Source organism: Myxocyprinus asiaticus, chromosome 36 (assembly GCF_019703515.2).
Source record: "Myxocyprinus asiaticus isolate MX2 ecotype Aquarium Trade chromosome 36, UBuf_Myxa_2, whole genome shotgun sequence".
Classification (NCBI taxonomy): Eukaryota; Metazoa; Chordata; class Actinopteri; order Cypriniformes; family Catostomidae; genus Myxocyprinus; species Myxocyprinus asiaticus.
In genome coordinates this window covers 3,305,886-3,330,207 of record NC_059379.1, presented here as the reverse complement: position 1 = coordinate 3,330,207, position 24,322 = coordinate 3,305,886, and the positions used below count along the sequence as shown (strand labels likewise).

The 24,322-nt window shown below is 36.6% G+C and overlaps 2 protein-coding genes across 6 annotated transcripts; one reads left to right on the top strand and one right to left on the bottom strand.

The window, feature by feature from the left end:
- The first annotated feature begins 697 nt into the window (after nt 1–697).
- On the top strand, nt 698–8,023 carry wbp2 (WW domain binding protein 2). 2 transcript variants are annotated; one of them, XM_051674915.1, is made up of 8 exons: nt 698–847; nt 2,218–2,326; nt 4,103–4,238; nt 4,418–4,510; nt 4,627–4,776; nt 4,935–5,051; nt 5,227–5,303; nt 7,146–8,023. In XM_051674915.1, the coding sequence occupies exons 1-8, from the start codon at nt 789–791 to the stop codon at nt 7,191–7,193; spliced, it is 789 nt and encodes a 262-aa protein (XP_051530875.1). In that variant the 5' UTR covers nt 698–788; the 3' UTR covers nt 7,194–8,023. The 2 variants fall into 2 exon arrangements, with proteins under 2 accessions (XP_051530875.1, XP_051530874.1); XM_051674914.1 differs by having other exon boundaries at nt 4,932–5,051.
- Nucleotides 8,024–8,582: 559 nt separating this feature from the next.
- trim65 (tripartite motif containing 65) lies at nt 8,583–24,301 on the bottom strand. Of its 4 annotated transcripts, none has more exons than XR_007894930.1 (8): nt 24,233–24,301; nt 21,015–21,440; nt 16,650–16,745; nt 16,199–16,432; nt 14,275–14,443; nt 13,903–13,992; nt 12,122–13,747; nt 8,583–11,957 (listed from the first exon to the last, which is right to left on the bottom strand). XR_007894930.1 is itself a non-coding variant. In XM_051674904.1 (7 exons), exons 2-7 carry the CDS (start codon nt 21,426–21,428, stop codon nt 13,203–13,205), a joined length of 1,548 nt encoding a protein of 515 aa, XP_051530864.1. In that variant the 5' UTR covers nt 21,429–21,440; nt 24,233–24,301; the 3' UTR covers nt 8,583–13,202. The 4 variants fall into 4 exon arrangements, 1 of the variants encoding a protein (XP_051530864.1); XR_007894928.1 differs by having other exon boundaries at nt 8,583–12,203; nt 12,245–13,747; XR_007894929.1 differs by having other exon boundaries at nt 12,245–13,747.
- Between the last annotated feature and the right edge of the window lie 21 nt (nt 24,302–24,322).

Genomic DNA, 24,322 nt, shown 5'->3' with positions numbered 1-24,322 from the left:
ACATACACATTTAGCAACAGTTCTCCAATAATATGACGTAATAATTTATTTATATATATATATATATATATATATATATATATATATATATATATATATATATATATATATATATATATAAAAAATCGTATTTAGGCCTAAATAAAAGAAGAACACAAAAATGCAGCAACTGGTCTGACTCTGTATCTGTTTTCTCATCCCTAAAGAGGCACATTTGACATTATCTCATTACTTTTTTATTGCCAGGAGAATACAATGCACCTTGTGTAGCTATATGTGTAACAATGCAACACAATGTACAATTATCAAGATATAAATGTAAAAAATTAAAAAATAAATAAAAATAAAACAGGAATAATATTATAAATGTGATATGAGGTATCAGCATATTATAAATGTAAAATAAATAATATCCTACGAGTTTTCGAATATTTTAGATTATTTTGTTATTGAAAACTATAAATATATTGACGCTATATATATATATATATATATATATATATATATATATATATATATATATATATATATATATATATATATATATATATATGCTTCGGTGAATAAGAAATTTGGCAACAAAAATTAATTGATTAACAATTAAATACGCATGCTGTTTTAATTTACTAAAGTTACAAAGCCAAACAGAATATTTGAGAAGGTTCGGGAAATGTCACAGATTCATGACGTGACGTCATCGGGGGGAGGTGTATGGCGGAAGTGCAAGTGGATCATCGGGTAACGCTCGAGCTTCAATAATCTCACACAATTACACACAGACATCGAACATGACCCTCAACAAGAATCATTCAGAATCAGGAGGAGTTATCATCAACAACAGCGAAAGGTAATAACTTAATTTTGAATGCAATATCTCTTCATCAGGATCATATGAATAGTTCAGTCCGGTGTCATTTTGCTCTGCTGTTTCGTGTGTAACATCGCATGAACCGTTAGATCACATTTGAACCGTATTTAGTTTGTCTTCTGTTAATTTATTTACATTTTGCGGCATTTGCGATTGAAAATTGTAAACGTATTTAATATGAAATCAAACAGGCTGTTATGTTTTCAAAACATGGACCTTGCGCAGCTTCCACTTTCTACTATGGCGAAGGCTCATGAATATTAATTTCTTCACGCTCAAGTTCCTTGAGGGTCTAACCTTATTAATATTAATAATCAATAGCAATTCCTTCACTCGCCAACTGACAAACGTCATAGCCAATCAGCGTGACCGACGAGACGAGTGCTACGCAACGTCATTAATATTAATAAGCCAAGCCTTTCCAATAGTACGATTACTACTGTTTAGTTCTGTTGTTAAAAATAAAATAAAAAGTGGCGGTGTGTAGTCGCGTTAGAACAGTAATAATCTTCTTAACCTTTTAAAGTAAGGACATGCTCTCACAATAGCATGTGTATGATCTCACCGGCTAATATTAGACAACTGGAAAAAACCAAGGATGGCTGACTCCTGAATTTCTCATAACATATATAACATATTATTAAATATTAAAATATATTATGAATATAATAGCATACAAAATAATATAAATATTTTATATAAATAAGTATTTTAATTTTATATTAAATATAAAATATATTATGTCGTACTTTATATATATATATATATATATATATATATATATATATATATATATATATATATATATATAGACCTCAAAATTTGCTGCATATCTGTCCTATTTTTTATATTTAAATATACTGTTACCGTTTTACTACTTTTTGGTTAACTTTTAATTTCTTTATAAAGTATTTTTAAGCTACTGTTTGTATGAAAAATGCTTTGTAAATGAAGTTTTTTTTTTTTTTTTCATAATTGATTTTTATAAGTTGCATTGAATTAACCCTTGAATAACCTTAATTAACTACTGTGGTGAAAGACAAAATCATAGTAGTATTCAGGTGAATACATCTAATACATTGGAGACAATTGTGTTTTATAAATACAGTATGATACTACAACTTTGCTGCAGATGCTGTTATTCTTAAAAACTTCAATAGCCAATAAGAGGCAACTGCAATTAGAGATTTACCTGCCTTAAATCATATTGCAGCAGTATTGTTTTTTTAAAACATCATGAATATTAACAGAACAAATTTGTCCTCAGTTTTCTTCATTGTTTTGCACGTAACTTATACTGTATTTAAAAGCATGTTTGAAAAGCAAAGACTGAACCTGTTTTCCCACAGTTTGTTGATGTCATATGAGAATGTGGAGCTGGCGTTCAACGACACCGATTGTTTGCCAGAACCTTTCAGAAAAAGCAAGAAGGGGAGCGTCTTCTTGACACCTTACAGGGTATGTATTACAAGAGTTTACAGTGATTTTATTAATGATGCGAAGGACAGAGCTGTGCCATCTGCATTTCTCTCAGAACGCTCCTGGTTCTGGTTCTGATGAAAAAAGTCATTTGTAAAAAAAAATAGGCCTTACTTGCTCTAATTCAACATTAAATATCAATAAGACTCTCAAATCAGACATATAATAAATCTCAGCAATCCAAAAGCAGTGTATGGACACGTTTACATCTAAGTTGTTGAGCAACATATCTTTAATTAAAGCTTTTTAAAACGTTTGATATTTACACCAATGAAAGCATCGATCACCCTGACATCCAGCAGTGTAACTTAAAAAAGAAACGACAGTAAAACTATTTCTGTCTTTTCACTGAGGTCTGAACATGCTGGATTTTAGAGCCTGTTGTGAATTCACTGAATGATTAAACGTGTTCCTGAATTTAACAAAGGAGCCCAAATATTATCACAAGCACTTTTAATCATGTGCAGGATATGAATTCTCCAAGTTTTACTTGGTAAAATGTTCATTCTTGAGATCAGCAGTGGAAGTACTACTAGTGAAAATGCTCATTTTTGATAGTAATTAGGTTTGCACTAGTAAAAACATTAATTCTTGATATCAAAAATTGCATTTCAGCTAGTAAAGCTGTAATGTTTGATATCTGCAGTTGCATTTTCACTAGTAAAATTTCACAATTATTTGTTACTCCATTTCTATCATTATAGATCATTTTAATAATATAATTAGATATATATTTATTACTGGTTCAAATTTCAAATATGCATATGAGCAATGCATTTCTTACAAGTAAAAATAGTTTTTGAAATCAACAATTTAATTAATCCAGATTTATATATATATATATATATATATATATATATATATATATATATATATATATATATATATCATTTGGCAATATTAATTTCATATCTCTGTAATATGTCTATAACTGGTAAGAAAACCCTTTATAATATCTTTAATAACTCTTCAATTGATTGATATTTGAAATACCAAATCTAACATGCTGAAATGAAACAACAGATATCAAAGTAAGGTCTTGATCAAGTATTCGCATTAGTAACAATGTAATAATCGATATACGAATAATTGTTTTTACTAGTATATAGCTGGTATGTAAAATGTTAAAGAAATACATTTCAAATATCTATTATCGCATGTTGAAAAGCAGTGAATGGCAGATCATTGTGAAATTTTACCAGTGAAAATGCAGTTACAGATATAAATAATTACAGCTTTTACTAGTTAAAATGACATTTTTGATATCAAGAGTATGTCTGCTTGTAATGGCGTCATGTTTGATGTCAAGAAATAACGTTTTTACTAGTGCAAACTTAATTTGTTGTATACATTTTTTTAATGCATTTTTACTAGAAGTAATTCCATTGCTCGAGAAATAGAATTTTACTAGTAAAAATTAAATTATAAATATCTAAAATTCATATATTGCACAGGATTGAATGTCAAAAGGGCTTGCAATACAAATATAATAGTTTTGCTGACTTGCTTCTTTAATCGCAATTCTGAAGCTTTAGATTTGGGATTGAAGAAGCAAGTATGGAAAATGCAGAAAGGATTCACCAATCCATTCTGGAGTAGATTGGTCTTTTATGTCCTTCTACAAGGCGTCTGATAATCCAACTTGAAATCTGCTTAGAATAAGGTTAGGTTTACTTATTATATAATGTTAGGTTAGGCTAGGGTCTTGTTCACTTTTTAACTGCCTATGTGGTTTGTGAACTATTTCCTCTTTAGGTGATCTTCTTGACGAAAGGGAAGGACCCTCTTCAGTCTTTTATGATGCCCTTTTACCTTATGAAAGGCTGTGAGGTCAAACAGCCTGTACTCGGTGCCAACTACGTTAAGGGCACAGTCAGCGCCGAACCTGGGGGTAAAAACACTATTTTGTTTCCACTCTATTTGTCGTTTCTTGATAAGGCAATCAAAGCTACACTTGTATGAAAAGAACTAACTTCAGTATTATTATATACTGTGACCCTAACCCTATCCTAACCTAAAATGCACACCAAACTCAACCCTCTAAATATTATGGCTCATTCCCATTTTAAGGTGGCTGGGAAGGTTCTGCATCCTTCAAGATGATCTTTAATGCTGGAGGAGCGATTGAGTTTGGACAGTACATGCTACAGGTGGCTGCACAGGGTACGTTTGCCGCCGATTTTTTTGTAACTGCTCCCTGCTTGGTTTGACCTTTTAAAAACTGTAAAATACCAACGCCTTAGATCTAACTAAACAGACACTCTCAACTCTCTGTTCAGCATCCAGAGGGCAGCCGGTGACTGGCAATTTCGGCTGTCCATACATGGCGAACGGAGCGTATGCTTACCCACCCCCTCCACCTGCTAATGGCATGTATTCAGCGGCACCTCCGCCCCCTGGATATGACTACCCTGGACCTCCTCCACCAGGTAATAACACACCTTCTGTTTACAATAGCACTTATATTCATGGAGAAACAGTTCAGAGTGTCAGTAATATACACACAACTGAGCAACCAAGTACTGACATTTAAACCATGCACAGAAAACAATAAACTTTCTGCTGTTATTTGGATCTTATACTGTAGGTGGATTTTACTCCAACCCTGGATTCGATGGACCAGCTGCCTACATGCCACCTCCCCCATATACAGCTCCAATGGACCAGGCTCCTCTGGACCCAGGCCTGCCCAGAACCCCTGCAGGTATGAGCCAGAACCGGACCAGGTCCAAACGAGCTGTTTCATAGTCAATGTACTGTATTTCACGCTTGTTTTACTGGTTAACTTTGTCTAAGCTTATTTCTCCGGTGAATTATTTGATACATAATTACTTGTTTTACTTACCGTAAAACTATGATCTATTTCTCTTTCTTTCTAGCGGAGGCAAAAGCAGCTGAAGCTGCAGCGAGTTCTGGCACAACAACTTTTGCCCCAACACGGGTCTACTTGCCAGAGGTCAGTTTGCCAACCTGATATATAACTAAATTTATCCTGTTAAAGGAATATTCCAGGTTCAGTACAAGCTCAATCGACATCATTTGTGGCACAACGTTGATTACCATAATTTATTTCGATTCGTTCCGTCTTTTCTTTAATAAAAGCAAAAATCTGTGTTACTTTGAGACACTTACAGTGGAAGTGAATGGGGGCCAATCAGTAAACGTTAAAATACTCACTGTTTCAAAAGTATAGCCACAAGACATAAACAATATGCCTGTTAACATGATTTTAGTGTGATAAAATCGCTAACTAACATTTCTGTGTAAAGTTATAGCCAATTTTACAGCTTTGTTGCCATGACGATGCAATGTCACTAAACCCTAAAACGACTCTCAAAATAAAATAAAAGATTTAAACAACTGCTTAAATAATACACGGTTTAACAGAAGAATTAATGTAAGTGCTTTTATAAAATTATAAACTTCACATTTCTGCCTTTAACCCTTTAAAAATTGGCCCCATTGACTTCCATTGTAAGTCTCCCACTGTAATCTCAACTTCTGCTTTTTTAAAGAAAATGAGGTACAAGTCGAAATTAATTTGTGTTATCAAAATTTTTGAAATCAATATTATGCCACAAAAGCTGTCGATTGAGCTTAACCCTGTAAAGCCTGACATATGAAAGAATTGTCAACAAATTATATATATATATATATATATATATATATATATATATATATATATATATATATATATATAATATTATTATTATTTATTATTATTTTTTTTAAATTTTTTATTTTACATTAAACTGTTTTTAGCACCATTAGATCATATGTAAAATTAAATCGTAAAAAAATACTAATAATAAAAAAAAATTTGCAATATTTTTTTTATCTATCATATTTGAAACATTAGGCTTTAAAGGTCATTTTTCAATAAACAATTTTTATCATATGTATTTTATGCACCAAACACTATACTGACATTTAAAAAAAGGGAAATTGTAAAACTTTTTTTGCTGGGTCTCAGGAGCTAATGGTAAGATGACATCATCATAGCCTGTAATGTAAAATAATGAGATCTTTATAATGACAGAGCAGACTGCATGTATGAAATGGAATGTAATGGTGATTGAGAGATATGCCTCAAAAGCCTGTTGTTTGATACATATGGATTTCAACATGCTTTTTCAATAAAATAATATACAACATTTTAACCAAGCATAGGTTGCTTATATTCAGCAAATACTCATTTTAAAATATCAGTAACAATATGATCATTACTGTCACTTTTACTTGATTAAAATAAGCTGTCATTTATCCTAACATGCGAGTCATTTTTTGCGGAAAAGTCCACCATTATTTTAAATGGATCGATATAAACATTGAACCACTTTTTTCACAAATAACCACTAGATGGTGCCGTAAACGTGTGAAACTTACATACCATACGTTTCTTGGCTTTTCAGCTTGAACAGAGAGTGTGACAGGAGCCGTCAAACGTTGTGTATGATATTTGATACAGTGTTACAGGGTTAACTTGTAAAGAACCCAGAATATTCCTTAAACCAAGTCACCATTACCAAGTCCATACAAAGTATAACCAAGTCCATCCTGTTAACTAAGCCCATATATAACCAAGTCCAACCTGTTAATCAACTCCATATATAGCTAGAACCCAAGTCCATCCTGTTAACTAAGCCCAGATATAGCCAAAATTAAGTCCAATCAGTTAACCAAGTCAATATATCCCATTCCATATACAGTATAACCAATTCAAGAGTGTAGAACTGCACCAAAGCAACAAATACTTATAACTTTGAGTAATAATTTGTGAATATTGTCTATTTTGCAGGACAAACCTCCCCCCTACTCTCCACCTGAAGACAAAAAGAACCAGTAGACATGTCTGCAACTAGCACATGTCCTAACCTCCTCTCCTCATTCCCTTCATTTCACCCTCTCTCTCTCTCTCACATCATCTCCTGCAGCAGTTATCACCCACTGGCAGACTCCCCATGAGCCTGAATGCAGTGACGGAGGGCTCCACTAGGGGGCAGAGTGCTCTGCAGTAATATCACCTGTCCTAGTAACAAAAGAGAGATCAATCAAAGCAAGTTCAGTGAATTCAAAGCTTGTTAATGAGAGGGATTTTGATGACTGTTTGCTTTCCAGACGTGAAGCAATACAACAGTAAACGATTGAGCTTTTCATTTCAGCTATTTGAATTTGAAAAATAGTGTGTGTGGGAGTTGTTGACAACTTGACAGCAGGTTGATTTTGAATAGATTGATTTAACGAGTTAAACACAAGCAATGAGGATGTTTAAAGTGTTTGGGAAAGGCCAAAAAAACAGGAATTATTCAGAGGCATTCACACTGTCAACAAATCCTGCAACCAAGCGATTAGAAGTCATTCATTTACAGAGCGTGTTGGATACATGGGGTTCAAACCCGTGACACCTCGCACTCAAACTAAAAGGTTCACATCCAACCACTTATCAAATGAAATCCTGGGACTTACTGTCGTTAACAAATGAAGAACCGCACTTGAAACGTTGTCAGTGTGAACGCCCCTTTACTGCGCATTCCTTCAAATGCATCGCATATTTAAACCTGTTACTGTGTGCTGTGAATCTGTTTTAACCCAGCAGCACCTTGACAAAGACTATATTGTGTTTATCATACTATACTGTACCGTACATTCTGATAAAGCTTGTTTGAGATCCCTGCAGCAGTGTGAACTCTGTCTTGGCGTCTTTCAGTAGCATGCAGCAAGCAGTTAGACTAAAGTTGCACTTTAACCCTGCCATAACGGGGTTTGATTTTAATTTATTTAATTATATGATTAATTACGCATGGTCTCAACTGTATAGTCTTATTTAAATGAGTGCATTTTATTAAAGTGAACATGTACATGTGAACAGTCTATCTCATTTGAGTTTAATTAAGAGTCTTTGATGGACGTCTTCAGTGTTCAGTCTTCCAGTTCAAGGCTTGATAAGGGAGTCGAGATGAGTTTAAATTGATTAGTATCAGTCCAGTCTCTCAGAACATCAGCGATCCAATCCAGCAAGTGAGAAATCTGTCAAAACTAGGGCCAGAAGACTTAGACTTCTCAGAATGACTTCATTATTCCCAAAGGATGTGCTTTTCCAGTTTTCCCTTTATTTATGCAGCCCAAATGATTTGTGCAAATTTTTTTTTTTCTTTCAAATATTCAAGAATTTTCAAACAATCTCCCAGAACTGAGCATAATTTTATCTACAAGTAGTTAGTGTAACAGGTGTATAAGAAAAAAAGTATTTTTAATTGTATTTATAAGAAGTATATGGTACATACTACACAGTATGCAGTGCACTAGTATTCCATTCTGAATATAGCCAATGACTATGATGAGTTCATGACTAATGAAAAAAACACTATGAAATTTTACTTTCCTCAGATGTCAATCCTTGAAAAGTGTATCATATGAAATTTGATGCTCACATCATGATGTGGTTGTGTAGTTAAACTCTTCAAAAATATACAAAATACTGATATAACAGATTCAGTGGAAATACAATTCACAGTTATCAGAACCCAAAGCCAAAGGAAAACAGGACATGTAAAAAAAAGCACATGATAGTTGTTTTTCTTCCTCTACTGCAGGCAAACAAAAAATGAAACATTACCTGATTCTGAATGTTAAAAACTACCAATGTAAATTATAAAGGCAGCAGGATTGAATTTAGATTTCTCTTATCACCTCACATTGCAAATAAATGATTCTGGTTGCCTTGCTGCTGCAAACCGCTGTATGTGTGAACGGCCCCTTAATAGAACACATTCTTGCATTTAAAAAAAAAAAAGCTAGACTTAGCACAACAGAATGACAAAACACAGGTGTCTGGGGACGCATTTTGAAAATGCCTTTTTTAACTTGGCACAGCATCTTAAAAACGTGGTGTGCTCATGTGCAAGACACTGGAAAAGCAGCAAGACGTGTTGCGATGCTCGAACACATCCGTTCTAGCGTATTCTTACAAAACAGTGCGGACGGATGCAAGAACCTGTCCTGTTTGAACTGCCCCTAAGAGTGTGCATGCAGATTCTTCAATACACATTTCTACACCACTCTTCACAAACACGAGGAGGAAATGATGGCAAAACAAGGCCACAGTTTTCAGGTTCACTTACAGTAGGGATCCCAGCAGGAAGTGATCCTAACAGGGAAATGCATGTATTTCCTAAAGGAAAAGGGATCCTAGTAGGGTATTACATCTATTTCCTCAAGGAAACGTGATCCTAGCAGAGAAATGCATCTATTTCCTGAAGGGAAAAATTATTCTAGCAGGGAATTGCATCTATTTCCTCAATGAAAAAGGATCCTAAATGGTAAATGCATCTATTTCCTCAAGGAAACGTGATCCTAGCAGGGAAATGCATCTATTTCCTCAAGGAAAAGAGATTCTAGCAGGGAAATGCATCTATTTCCTCAAGGAAAAGAGATTCTAGCGGATAAATGCATCTATTTCCCCAAGGAAAAGAGATTCTAGCATGGAAATGCATCTATTTCCTCAAGGAAACATGATCCTAGCAAGGAAATGCATCTGTTTCCTCAAGGAAAAGAGATTCTAGCATGGAAATGCATCTATTTCCTCAAGGAAACGTGATCCTAGCAGGGAAATGCATCTATTTCCTCAAGGAAAAGAGATTCTAGCAGGGAAATGCATCTATTTCCTCAAGGTAAAGAGATTCTAGCTGGGAAATGCATCTATTTCCTCAAGGAAAAGAGATTCTAGCATGGAAATGCATCTATTTCCTCAAGGAAACATGATCCTAGCAAGGAAATGCATCTGTTTCCTCAAGGAAAAGAGATTCTAGCATGGAAATGCATCTATTTCCTCAAGGAAACGTGATCCTAGCAGGGAAATGCATCTATTTCCTCAAGGAAAAGAGATTCTAGCATGGAAATGCATCTATTTCCTCAAGGAAACGTGATCCTAGCAGGGAAATGCATCTATTTCCTCAAGGAAACGTGATCCTAGTAGGGAAATGCATCTATTTCCCCAAGGAAGCGTGATCCTAGCAGGAAAATGCATCTATTTCCCCAAGGAAAAGAGATTCTAGCTGGGAAATGCATCTATTTCCTCAAGGAAAAGAGATTCTGGCAGGGAAATGCATCTATTTCCTCAAGGAAAAGAGATTCTGGCTGGGAAATGCATCTATTTCCTCAAGGAAAAGAGATTCTAGCAGGGAAATGCATCTATTTCCCCAAGGAAAAGAGATTCTAGCAGGGAAATGCATCTATTTCCTCAAGGAAAAGAGATTCTAGCGGATAAATGCATCTATTTCCCCAAGGAAAAGAATCCTAAATGATAAATGCATCTATTTCCTCAAGGTAAAGAGATTCTAGCTGGGAAATGCATCTATTTCCTCAAGGAAACATGATCCTAGCAGGGAAATGCATCTATTTCCTCAAGGAAAAGAGATCCTAGCAGGGAAATGCATCTATTTCCTCAAGGAAACATGATCCTAGCAGGGAAATGCATCTATTTCCCCAAGGAAGCGTGATCCTAGCAGGGAAACGCATCTATTTCCCCAAGGAAAAGAGATTCTAGCTGGGAAATGCATCTACTTCCTCAAGGAAAAGAGATTCTAGCAGGGAAATGCATCTATTTCCCCAAGGAAAAGAGATTCTAGCGGGAAAATGCATCTATTTCCTCAAGGAAAAGAGATTCTAGCGGATAAATGCATCTATTTCCCCAAGGAAAAGAATCCTAAATGATAAATGCATCTATTTCCTCAAGGTAAAGAGATTCTAGCTGGGAAATGCATCTATTTCCTCAAGGAAACATGATCCTAGCAGGGAAATGCATCTATTTCCTCAAGGAAAAGAGATCCTAGCAGGGAAATGCATCTATTTCCTCAAGGAAACATGATCCTAGCAGGGAAATGCATCTATTTCCCCAAGGAAGCGTGATCCTAGCAGGGAAACGCATCTATTTCCCCAAGGAAAAGAGATTCTAGCTGGGAAATGCATCTACTTCCTCAAGGAAAAGAGATTCTAGCAGGGAAATGCATCTATTTCCCCAAGGAAAAGAGATTCTAGCGGGAAAATGCATCTATTTCCTCAAGGAAAAGAAATTCTAGTATGGAAATGCATTTATTTCCCCAAGGAAAAGAGATTCTAGCGGGAAAATGCATCTATTTCCTCAAGGAAAAGAAATTCTAGTATGGAAATGCATTTATTTCCCCAAGGAAAAGAGATTCTAGCAGGGAAATGCATTTATTTCCCCAAGGAAAAGAGATTCTAGCAGGGAAATGCATTTATTTCCCCAAGGAAAAGAGATTCTACCATGGAAATGCATTTATTTCCCCAAGGAAAAGAGATTCTAGCATGGAAATGCATTTATTTCCCCAAGGAAAAGAGATTCTAACATGGAAATGCATTTATTTCCCCAAGGAAAAGCGATTCTAGCATGGAAATGCATTTATTTCCCCAAGGAAAAGAGATTCTAGCAGGGAAATGCATCTATTTCCTCAAGAAAAAGAGATTCTAGCATGGAAATGCATTTATTTCCCCAAGGAAAAGAGATTCTACCATGGAAATGCATTTATTTCCCCAAGGAAAAGAGATTCTAGCATGGAAATGCATTTATTTCCCCAAGGAAAAGAGATTCTAGCTGGGAAATGCATCTATTTCCTCAAGGAAAAGAGATTCTAGCATGGAAATGCATTTATTTCCCCAAGGAAAAGAGATTCTAGCAGGGAAATGCATCTATTTCCTCAAGGAAAAGAGATTCTAGCATGGAAATGCATTTATTTCCCCAAGGAAAAGAGATTCTACCATGGAAATGCATTTATTTCCCCAAGGAAAAGAGATTCTAGCATGGAAATGCATTTATTTCCCCAAGGAAAAGAGATTCTAGCTGGGAAATGCATCTATTTCCTCAAGGAAAAGAGATTCTACCATGGAAATGCATTTATTTCCCCAAGGAAAAGAGATTCTAGCATGGAAATGCATTTATTTCCCCAAGGAAAAGAGATTCTAGCTGGGAAATGCATCTATTTCCTCAAGGAAAAGAGATTCTAGCATGGAAATGCATTTATTTCCCCAAGGAAAAGAGATTCTAGCAGGGAAATGCATCTATTTCCTCAAGAAAAAGGGATCCTAGTAGCGATGTGCACAGAATTGTTCTAGAATAGGGCCAGTTAGGGGCTGTTCACTCATGTTTTTGCATGCATCTGCAATATTTTTAGATTGTTTTTCTTTGTAAACGCGCTGGACAGACGACTTTGACAGTTGCACAGAAACTCGCCGTTTATTTTTCAGCGTCTCGTGCTGGACTGCTGCATTTTTGAAACTTGTCAAATTTAAAAGCACTTCAATTTTTAAAAACATATTTTGAGAAAACGTTTAATTTGTTGTACTGTGTCTAACTTTTTAAGCGCAGGTGTCGCAAAGATTTGATGTTCTAAAGTTCAAGTTGCAAAAAGGATTTCATGTGACATTGTTACTCATAATTCCAGATTGTTTTTTTCACCTAGCAAAGTTTCAGCACTTGATAAACAGTAAGCCAATGTTTTTTTTTCCCCTTTTGCTCTGGCGTGCACACTTAAGTACAATAATTCGACAAGTTCAATGCTAAACTATTTAAAAATCAGAGCATTCCGAAGAGTCGACTAAACTGCAGCAGTGTAACTACACGCAATCCTCCTCCTGACTCCTGAGGAAATCCACTGTGAACCCTCGTGGTTATTTGAATATTACAAACAGTTCCCATGCACATCACGCTATGTCCAAGCAGGGAACTGCATCTATTTCCTCAAGAAAAAAGGCTCCTAGCAGGGAAAAGCATCTATTTCCTCAATGAACATCCTATTAGAATTAACAGGGAACAGATCAACAATATTTCACTTAAATACTTTCAGTCTCTTGGTTCGCAGAGTGTAATACTGACGCCTTCCCCAATCCAGCAAGCTGGTAACAGTGCTTGTGAAAACGCGCAGTGGAAGGCATGCAGCCGAACCTGTCCCTCGCCGTAGTAGGTTAACGTTCCGGCCTCGTAATCCAGGAGCATTCCGATGCGCAGTGGCTGTGCATTCAACTGCAGCTGGCCAGCGATGGGCTCCCTGCAGCCAGCATGCCATGCGCTCAGCTGCCGTTCGTCGAGCTGCAGGCTCCACGACAGCTCATTCATGCCCACCATGCAGCGTTTGCCTTTCTCTTTACGTGGGATGTTCGGATACGTCACACCCACGTACGCCCATGGTTTGGACACCTCCAGCTCCCAGTAATGCTGGCCGCGAGTGAAGCTTTGGAAACACAATACCTGCCAGGCATGGTCGAAGCGGGACTCGTCGGCAGGGACAGGGCGGGGCCCAGAGGTGAGATGCTCCGCTCTTCTGTTGCTCTGGGAAAGGCGCAAGTGAGCGTTTGCGGTGCGAGGGTCAAAGGTCAGACTGCAATGGTCTGGATGAAAAGGAAAAATCGCAATACATGGGAAGATTACATCACTGACAAATTTATGCAGGGGGTGCCGGGAACAATCACACTCGGATTCGGACCGCAGCTATTACGTGCCCAGTATGAAAACCACCACATATGATAAATAAATGAGAGCTTACATGCAGTCAGCCCCTCCCTCTCTGCTGGATAGAATGGCATTGCAGGGCTGGGAACAACAGCCAGAACGGGCCTCTTATCCTGAGGAGAGCCTACGAGAAACAAGAAAGATATTAAGGGAGCCGTATTCATTTATTTCAAGTCCGATTTAATGTCAAGGTTTCAAACACCAAAAACATTTGTAATTAAGCTATTTATGACCACTTTCCACCCCATCTCTGATCCTTAATCAAACAGACTGCTTTTCTGTACCTTTATGATTTCTCTACGCAATCGTGTTTGGACCCTATGGACCCTTTAATGACATATTGTACAAACACAACAACAAACCAGAAAAGACTTTTACAGTCTAAAAGAGAGTTCTTTGTCCTCACTCTCTTTGTCTTGTCCTCCGATCACATGTACAGCTCTCTCCAGGTCTTCACACACCATTTTAGAGACGCGAGTCAGAACATCAGTGATGGGGTTCAGCTTCTCCAGAACACTTGTGTTTATATCCACAGCAACTTCACTGAACTGAGGGACCTCTATGAACCTGGAGTCCTACACAAACAAACACACACACACACACACACACACACACACACACACAGGAGTGTTAAACCTATACACATCTGTGGCACCAGATGTATAACCATTAAGAACACAACTATGAATATATAACGCACTTATAATATAATACTGACATTTAAAAACTAATTCATGTTTTATTAAGTGTTACTACTGTTATTAAATGTAACATTTAATGTTAAATACAACATGAAACGGCATTAACAACATATTTAACTGTTGTAATATGACGTATCACTTCTGAAAACACGGATTTAACCTAGGGCTGCACAATTATGATGAAACTCATAATTGCCGATTATTTCCTTTGCTATTGTAATTGCACTTAATAGAATTTGCAAAATGCTTATTTTGTTTGGTGCAACTGCATGCCATATTTTTTATGTGGGCTATGCATCAAAACAAGCTGATAACTGTGTTCCTGAAGTGCATTATTATTTTAATTGCATGAAAAACTAAGCGTCATTCACATTTTTAATAAATTATACAGTTTAATTTAGAAAGTGAGCAATACTGATATGCCTTGAGACTCATTTAAACGCCTCTGATTTGCTTTTGCATTCATGTACAGAATGGCCCCAAAAATATATTGTAAATAGACAATTTTGCAACAATTGTAGTACGCCTAAATGGAATGCTGTAATTGACACTTTTCACGATTATATAATTGCGTAATCTCGATTATTTTTCAATTAATTGTGCAGCCCTAATTTAACCACTGGAGTCGTGTGGATTACTTATATGCTGCCTTTATGTGATTTTTGAAGATTTAAAGGTCTGATCACCATTCACTTGCATTGTGTGGACCAACAGAGCTGAAATGTTCTTCTAAAAAAATCTTCATTTGTGTTCTGCAGAAGAAAGAAAGTCATATACATCTGGGATGGCATGAAGGTGAGTAAATGATGAGAGAATAATCATTTTTGGGTGAACTGTCCCTTTAAACAGAATATTTGTTGGGAAATCATGTTGTGGAGGAGTACATTTTATCCAGAAGGTAATACATCATGAAAAATTAGGCTACGATATTTTCTACGTGCCGAATTCTACATTTTCATCTCAGTTTCTTAGTGAAATTAACACTAGGTGTACTACAACAACTGTATTTCATTCACTTTTACACAAATCACGACTATAAAGGCTTATTAAGATTTAATAAACACTTATTTTTGGCTCTATTACTCAGGCATTGCTATGTTATGATATTGAAACACTTTTACTCTAACACATTATTTGAGAAACTATACATTTTAACGCTTGTATTACACACGCACCAACATTTACACACTTATTTCAGCATTATAAGATTGCACGATAGCTCAGCTGATAGAGTGACTTTGGAGTCAGAAGTACGCGGTTCGATCCCAGCCAAACACGCAAGCTGACATGTAAGATGAAATTGTCAAAGAAGCGACACAAAGTTAAGTGCTTGCTTCAGAAAATGTGCTTTTCATGTTGCATTTGCTTTCAGGTCAATATCGGTTAGGTTTAGGTTAAAGTTTTAGGTTAGGGATGTACGTTTTACTCAATAAAACCTCAGTCTAATATTCATCTTTAAAACCTTGTCTGATTACGACACTATTTCACTAGCTTTTGGCGCCCCCTGCTGGACATTTCACTAGGAAACTGCAGCAAAACGTGCAATGAAGCACATAATTAAATGCTGCCATGGTCACGTAATGTTCATGAGATCAGGCTGGAAAACAGAGCATGTACTGGTGCTGTAACCTTGATGAGCTGGCAATGAGGGAGTGAACACATGCTGCTGATCTCCTCCTGCAGGGCTGCAAGCTTCACTGCTCTCTCCTGCAGCACTGCCAACCTCTCTTCTGCCTGCAACACTGTCACTTCCTGCTGCTGCTGCTCCAGAAAGAGCTGCGTCACTTCCTGTTTCTCTGCCAGCACCTTCATCAGCTGGGAGAACTTGCCGTTCACCCAGTGAGACATCTGCTGGAGTGATACCTGAAAGAACAGAGACAAAACAACCTGTTTAACACACACATGCCATTCACAGCCAGTGATTATTTTTTGAGCATTCTTACAGCAACATTGGCTCAACCAATGGCGTTTGAGGTGTGACAGATGGGGGCCGAGGGGATGGGGGGTGTTGGCTCAGGACCAAATTTTTATATTTGGCTAAACTATTTCTTTAATGAAGAAACAGTAGACGATGTCTTACCTTGGCTTGGGCCATGTTTTCAGTAAGCTCTAGAAGGCTTCTCTCTGTCGCTTCCTGGTGTTTTTTGATTTCCATACACTTTTTCCTCAGTCCTGCCTGCAAGCAAAATGTAAAATATGAATGTAGTATTAAAGCACAATGAAAAAAATCAAAAGAGGTTGACCGACAGTGGATTTTGCCGATACCGATAACTAAGGTGGTGGGAAAGTCCGATAACTGATTAATCGGCCGATAGTTTTAAAAATGATTTACAGATTGTCAAAAACATTTCTTAATCTTTCCATACTATGACAGTCACAGACAAAGAGTACTAAATGAATAAAATCCCAGATGCAGTTTATTGTTCAGCCAAAATCCCAAATACAATCAGAAAAAATGACGATTTGGTGCATAACGCTGGACTTTTAAGTATAAACAAGTCCGAAATACACCGGGGAGTCTTATTTTGAAATGACAAAATGATGAAAAAACTATCAGCAACTATAGCTATAGATTTTTGCCGATAACAATAGTTCCAAAAACCAACTATCTGCACCGATTAATCGGTAAAACCGATATATCACTCTACCTCTACAAATCAATAAACACAACATTTTTCAACAAAGAAAATGTCTGATGGCTTCAGAATATCATCACATAAATACATACATTGAAATAATTTTCTTAAAGAGCACCTGTTATGGTTTTTAAACGTGCCTAATTTTGTTTTAAAGGTCTCATACAATAGATTTACATGCATCCAAGGTCAAAAAACACTTTAATTTGCTCATAATTTAAATCGCAGCTTTACCTTTTTTTCCCCAGTGTCAAAAACGACTCATTCAATGATGCTTTCTAAAGGATTCACTCTAAACTCCTCCTTTCAGAGAGCCTGCTCTGCTCTGATTGGTCAGATGTCCCAGTCTGTTGTGATTGGTCTACCGCTTAATGTAGTGTTTGAGGGCAGGTCAAAGCTGTTCGGGAGCAGCCAATGAAGACCAGAGGTGGGTTTTTTGTTACCAAATTACGTAGGTTAGTACAGGAAGTAAGTCTGGAATTACTAGCGACTCGTTTCAGGTGTTCAGAATCGGTTCTTTCTTTGAGAGTCAATAACTCCATTTGTCGTGCACTTCGATTTCTGAAACTTTGCAGACTTTTTTACATTCACAAACAGCTATATAACACACTACATGAAAGGTAATATTTGAAAAACCATAATAGGTGCTCTTTAAATTGGTCAACAACTACACACATGTAACAAACTGAGTAACAGACTGATTCTCATAAAACCTAGTCACATTGTGGTCCAAAATCAAGGTGTTTTTTAAGACCATTAAGATATTTGCATTGTGACATTTTTATTACAAATATAGTGGTGTATTTTTTTAGTTGCATTGAAATTGTATTTTTGAAATAAATATTTTCGTAATGTCCCAAGTCTGATGGTTCACGTATAATTTAAAGTATTAGCTGAGAGAGATTTTTTTCATATGCAGGCAACATGGACATTATAATTGAAATATAACTAAATGAATTAGGGATGGGCACGAGTACTCGAGTACTCGGACATGGCAGCAATGATCGATCATGAAAACGATGATGCATGATGTGACTTTTCACTTAATTTGAAATCCAGTGACAATTACCTGACAACTAAACACAAACGTGTCAAAGAGGGAGCTTATTTTACGTTGTGGTTTTGAGGGGTACATTGATTATCAGAGACGTCTCATAGCAACCAAACTGATATACGACGCTGCAATGCTGTTGTTACGATAATCAGAAGAGAGTGTAATTAACCGTGAACACCTGTCTCTGCAAAACGTTTGCTAAACACGTTTTATTATCATTTCATGTAAGAATATTGACTCGTTAATGGATATTATTTAATAAAAGTAAATGTTTGTCACTGACTATAAACCTCCCTGCCCTGCGTGAAGAAAACACACACCTGCATCTCGACGAAATGGGAGTTAAAGATTTCTGCACGAGTTTCCAAGTTAGATGTCCAATATAAAATGTCATTCCGTTGCACTTTCCCCAGTTGAAAGGTGGAAATTCAGACTCTCCGAGTTGAATGGAATACTTCATGAATCACAGCAACAACAATACAGAGCATCACAAGAGTGAACATTTGTGGACACACACACACACACACACACACATCAGGCATGTGTGGTAGTGGACTCAACGCGCAGAAGCAATGCATATACAGCAGGCGAGTGTTTCAAACAGCTAGACAGAGCTAGACATAGCGCAGCTAAATGGAACACAGTGCAGCATCTTCAAACTGAACATCAATTTAACACGCATATTAAAATGCAATGGTTATGGCGTCTCCTGTTATATGAAAATAGACGGTTCAGACAGTCACTAAAAAAACTGGTGCGTGCTTACTAAGATTGCTACGGTAACCTGAAGGAAGAACAGACAGTCGTGCGTTGGGCAAATTCTTTCAGAGTTGGACAGCGAATCTTCACATAATGATAAAATATGATGCATTATATTTGGAATCTTTTGTACATTTTGTAACATATTATTTTATAACAGCCTATAATAATGAATAGATGATACACTGGAACAACAAGGCACAATGCAGCAGCCATAGATGTTTGTCAGACATGTTATTATACACACAGTTACGAACATGTAATCGCCCCTCGAGTACTCGACAAGTACTCGACAAGTAATTAGTCCGAGTACTCGAGTAGACAAAATGACCAAAATGCCCATCCCTAAAATGAATCAAATCATATCAGAATCAGAATCAAATTGAAAGCTTGTAAATTGGAATTAAATCAAATTAGGAAATCTCTATCGATATTACAGTAAAATATTATTGTATTACAGTAAAAGCTGGTTTTTGATACAGATTTCCCGATTCCATTCCCATTCACAAGCTCTCGATTCGATTCCGAATTTGATTCAATTTGATATTGATTCATATGGGTTTATTTCAGTTATAATGTTCCTTTTGCTATAAAAAAGTTTTTCTTTCCAGCTAATGCTGTCAGGGGACCTTCTAACTAGGTACATAATGATTTTTTTTATTAGTTTTTCATAATTTTTGTCACATTTTAGCTTTTTAAAAATGAGCAAATCCATGTATTCAATCAACAAATAACATATTATATTTCGTTTATTATTTTTTGTAAAAATGTTTATTTGATTGCGTAATTTGTACTATTTACAAGTATTTACATTGGTTTGTTGAACACATGCTAAAACCGGTACTGTCTCTTTAACAAAACCAGCATTTCTGTAAAGATTGGATGAATAGAATTCAATGTTTGTTTGTTTGTTTTTTTGATCAACAACTGACTGTAAAGAACAGAAAGGGTATTAAAAGAGACATTATTCAATGACAAATTGGTCTCGTGGATCTAGTCTTTGGACACGTATTGTACGGAACAACTTTTACTCTCAACATGCACTGAAAGGATCTCGCTGCTGAATACTTCACGACTAAACTACACAATTACTCGTGAGTGAAATCTAAACATTTACTAGCCAGTTAACAAATATATATATTGAGGACAGCTGTGGCTCAGGTGGTAGAGAGCGGTGGCCACTAATCACAGGATTGGTGGCTCAATTCCTGGCCCGCATGGCTCCATATGCCAAAGTGTCCTTGGGCAAGACACTGAACCCCAAGTTGCTCCCAATGCAGGATAGCACCTTGTATGGCAGCTCTGCCATCATTGGTGTGTGTGTGAGTGTGTGTGTGAATGGGTGAATGAGTCACAGTGTAAAGCACTTTGAAAACCACTAAGGTTAAAAAAGCGCTATATAAGTGCAGACCATTTACCATATACATTTTTGCCACATAGCACATAATTTGGTTGCAAATATGAGTGATTTCCTCGCATTGTACTGGACGGTTGCACATAGAGTAAAAGATCGATCTTGGGATTGAAGAATCAACATCGAGATCATTCAAATGAAGATTATGAACGATAATCACCACTGAGAATAAAGGAAATTAAAAAAACTAAAAAGTAAAATTTCTGGATGCATTACGGTAATGAGAATTGGTGGAAAATGTTCTGTCATGAAAATAATGTCACAAGTGGTCCAAAAAATAGGATTAATTTTCTGTATGCAAAATATTATTTATGTTTTGTTTTTTTATGTTGGGGGGGATATGGGACCTGGACATGTCTTTGACAGAATTCATGAGTTTCTCGAAACTATTCCTGTAACTCAAGCAAGGATATGGGTTTGAAAACCCATGTTGATCAAAAATGTCAAATTAAAACAACCTGTAAGTTGCCAAATGCACAAATGTTACATGTAACACAAAAGTGCAATAACAACATTTATCTTTGGCGAATGCTTCGTTTGTGTAGCTTGGACCTGGAAGGAATCAGATTTTCGTTTTTGTACCTCTCGATTCTTTCGTTCCTCTTCCACCAAAATCTGATCGTGTCCCTTACACTCGTTCACAGAACACTCGTAGCAGACACACATGCGGTCGTTCCTGCAGTAAATGACCAGAGGTTTCAGGTGGCGCTCACAGAACTCCTCTGGCTCCCTGTAGACCGCGGCTCCTGCGCACACATCTCTCTTCGTTGGGCTGTTTACGGCAGCCGCCTCCGTTAAAACTGACATAGAAACATTACGATTGAGCTGAGGCCTCGTGGGAAACGTTTCTTTACAAACAGGGCAGTCAACGTCTTTTTCTTTGCCCTCCCAGAACTTGGAGATACATTTCTTGCAGAAAGTGTGACCGCACGGTATCGTCACTGGGAATTTAAACGGATCCAAGCAGATTGTGCACTGCATGTGATCCTCCATCATAAAGCAGCAAACCTGAAAAAATTAAATAAAATAGAAGAACAATGTCAATCAATGTCATGTGACATTAAAAAATATTTTTGGACCGCAGAGAAGTCTTGGTCGACCAATTTGGGGTTTAAGTGACCGATTCGATACTAGAGATCTAGAGAACAGGGTGACCAATGACCGATACATGCTGATATATTTATATATATGAAATAAAATGTAATGATAGCAAATAAGATGTAATTGACAACAGGTGAATGACCACTTCTGCTGATCAGCCAGCTGGGAACAGTTTTTGAAAAATGCTGATAATCAGAAAACAGATAAATAAATCATGTAGGCCAATGAGTTCTTGTTTTGGAGTAGGAAGGAAGGAAGGAAGGAAAAATGAATGGAAGGAAGGAAAAATGAATGGAAGGAAGGAAAGACGAAATGGATGGATGAATGGAAGAAATTAAGGAAGTAAAGATGGACAGAAGGAAAGAAAAAATAATGGAAGGAAAATGAATAAAAGGAAGGGAAATTAATGGAAGGAAGGAAAGATGGACGTAAAGATGGAAAGAAGGTAGGAAAGAAGAAATTGATGGAAGAGTCGAAGGAAGGAAAATTAATGGAAGGAAAGATGGATGAAAGATAGATGGAGAGAAAAGAAAATGGATGGATGGATGAATGAATGGAAGAAAGGGAAGATGGACAGAAGGAAGGCAAGAAGAAATGGATGGATGAATGGAAGGAAAAATGAATGGAAGGAAGGAAAGATGGACAGAAGGAAGGAAAGAAGAAATGGATGGATGAATGGAAGGAAGGAAAAATTAATGGAAGGAAGGAAAGAAGGAAGGAAGAATGAATGGAAGGAAGGACAAATGTAAAGATGGATGAGGGAAGGAAAGAAAAAATGGATGGATGAATGGAAGTAAGGAAAGGAGGATGGAAAGCTGGATGGACGGAAAGAAAAATGGATGGATGAATGGAAGGAAGGAAAAGAGGATGGAAAGATGGACGGAAGGAAGGAAAGAAAAAATGGATGAATGGAAGGAAGGAAAGATGGACGAAAGATGGAAAGAAGAAATGGATGGATGAATGGAAGAAATTAAGGAAGTAAAGATGGACAGAAGAAAAAATAATGGAAGGAAGGAAAATGAATGAAAGGAAGGAAGGAAGGAAAGAAGAAATGGATGGATGAATGGAAGAAATTAAGGAAGGAAGTAAAGATGGACAGAAGGAAAGAAAAAATAATGGAAGGAAAATGAATAAAAGGAAGGGAAATTAATGGAAGGAAGGAAAGATGGACGTAAAGATGGACAGAAGGAAGGCAAGAAGAAATGGATGGATGAATGGAAGGAAAAATGAATGGAAGGAAGGAAAGATGGACAGAAGGAAGGAAAGAAGAAATGGATGGATGAATGGAAGGAAGGAAAAATTAATGGAAGGAAGGAAAGAAGGAAGGAAGAATGAATGGAAGGAAGGACAAATGTAAAGATGGATGAGGGAAGGAAAGAAAAAATGGATGGATGAATGGAAGTAAGGAAAGGAGGATGGAAAGCTGGACGGACGGAAAGAAAAATGGATGGATGAATGGAAGGAAGGAAAAGAGGATGGAAAGATGGACGGAAGGAAGGAAAGAAAAAATGGATGGATGGAAGGAAGGAAAGATGGACGGAAAGAAGGAAAGAAGAAATGGATGGATGAATGGAAGAAATTAAGGAAGTAAAGATGGACAGAAGAAAAAATAATGGAAGGAAGGAAAATGAATGAAAGGAAGGAAGGAAGGAAGGAAGGGAAATTAATGGAAGGAAGGAAAGATGGACGTAAAGATGGAAAGAAGGTTGGAAAGAAGAAATTGATGGAAGAGTCGAAGGAAGGAAAATTAATGGAAGGAAAGATGGATGAAAGATAGATGGAAGAAAAGAAAAATGGATGGATGAATGAATGGAAGGAAGAAAGGACGTAAAGTTGGACAGAAAGAAGAAAAAATGAATGGAAAAAAGGAAAGGAAAAATGGATGGATGGATAAATGGAAGTAAGGAAAGATGGATGTAAAGATGGAGGAAGGAAGGAAAAATGAATGGAAGGAAGGAAAGATGGACAGAAGGAAGGAAAGAAGAAATGGATGGATGAATGGAAGAAATTAAGGAAGGAAGTAAAGATGGACAGAAGGAAAGAAAAATAATGGAAGGAAAATGAATGAAAGATAGATGGAAGGAAAGAAAAAGGATGGATGAATGAATGGAAGAAAGGAAGCAAAGATGGACGTAATGGACGGAAGGAAGAAAAGAAAAATGGATGGATGAATCAAAGGAAGGAAGGAAGGATGTAAAGATGGACAGAAAGAAGAAAAAATGGATGGATGAATGGAAGGAAAATTACGTATTGATAGAAGAAAAGAAGAAAGGATAAAAGGATTTATCGATGGATGAAAGAAATGAAGGAAGTAAAATGATGGAGGGAAAGAAGGAAAGATGGGTAGATGATGACAATGAGTTATGAAAGACAAAAAGAGAAAATGGAAGATGACAAGAAAAAGGATGGTTGGATAATGATGAATGAATGAATAGAAAGATGGTGGATGGATTTGAGCATCTATATCAGTCTTTATCTTTTATGCAGTAACTATTACTTCATACACTAGAACTCAATAGATAAACACCTCTAAAACGTGGTGAATTATTTCATAAATAACTCTCAAATGGATTCATGTGAAGAGAACATCGAAACACAGTAAATAAACAAACTCCGCCTGACCAACAACATGCGTTTATAAAGCAGCACACTCAAACGTTCAAACTTCTTCCTCGTTTAAATATAAAATGTATATTTACTCATCCAGAAATGTGAAAATGATCCTGTGCGCGCTGAAACCCCTCACGGGCAAAACTCCTCGCGCATCACGTGACACTGGAGCGCAGAGA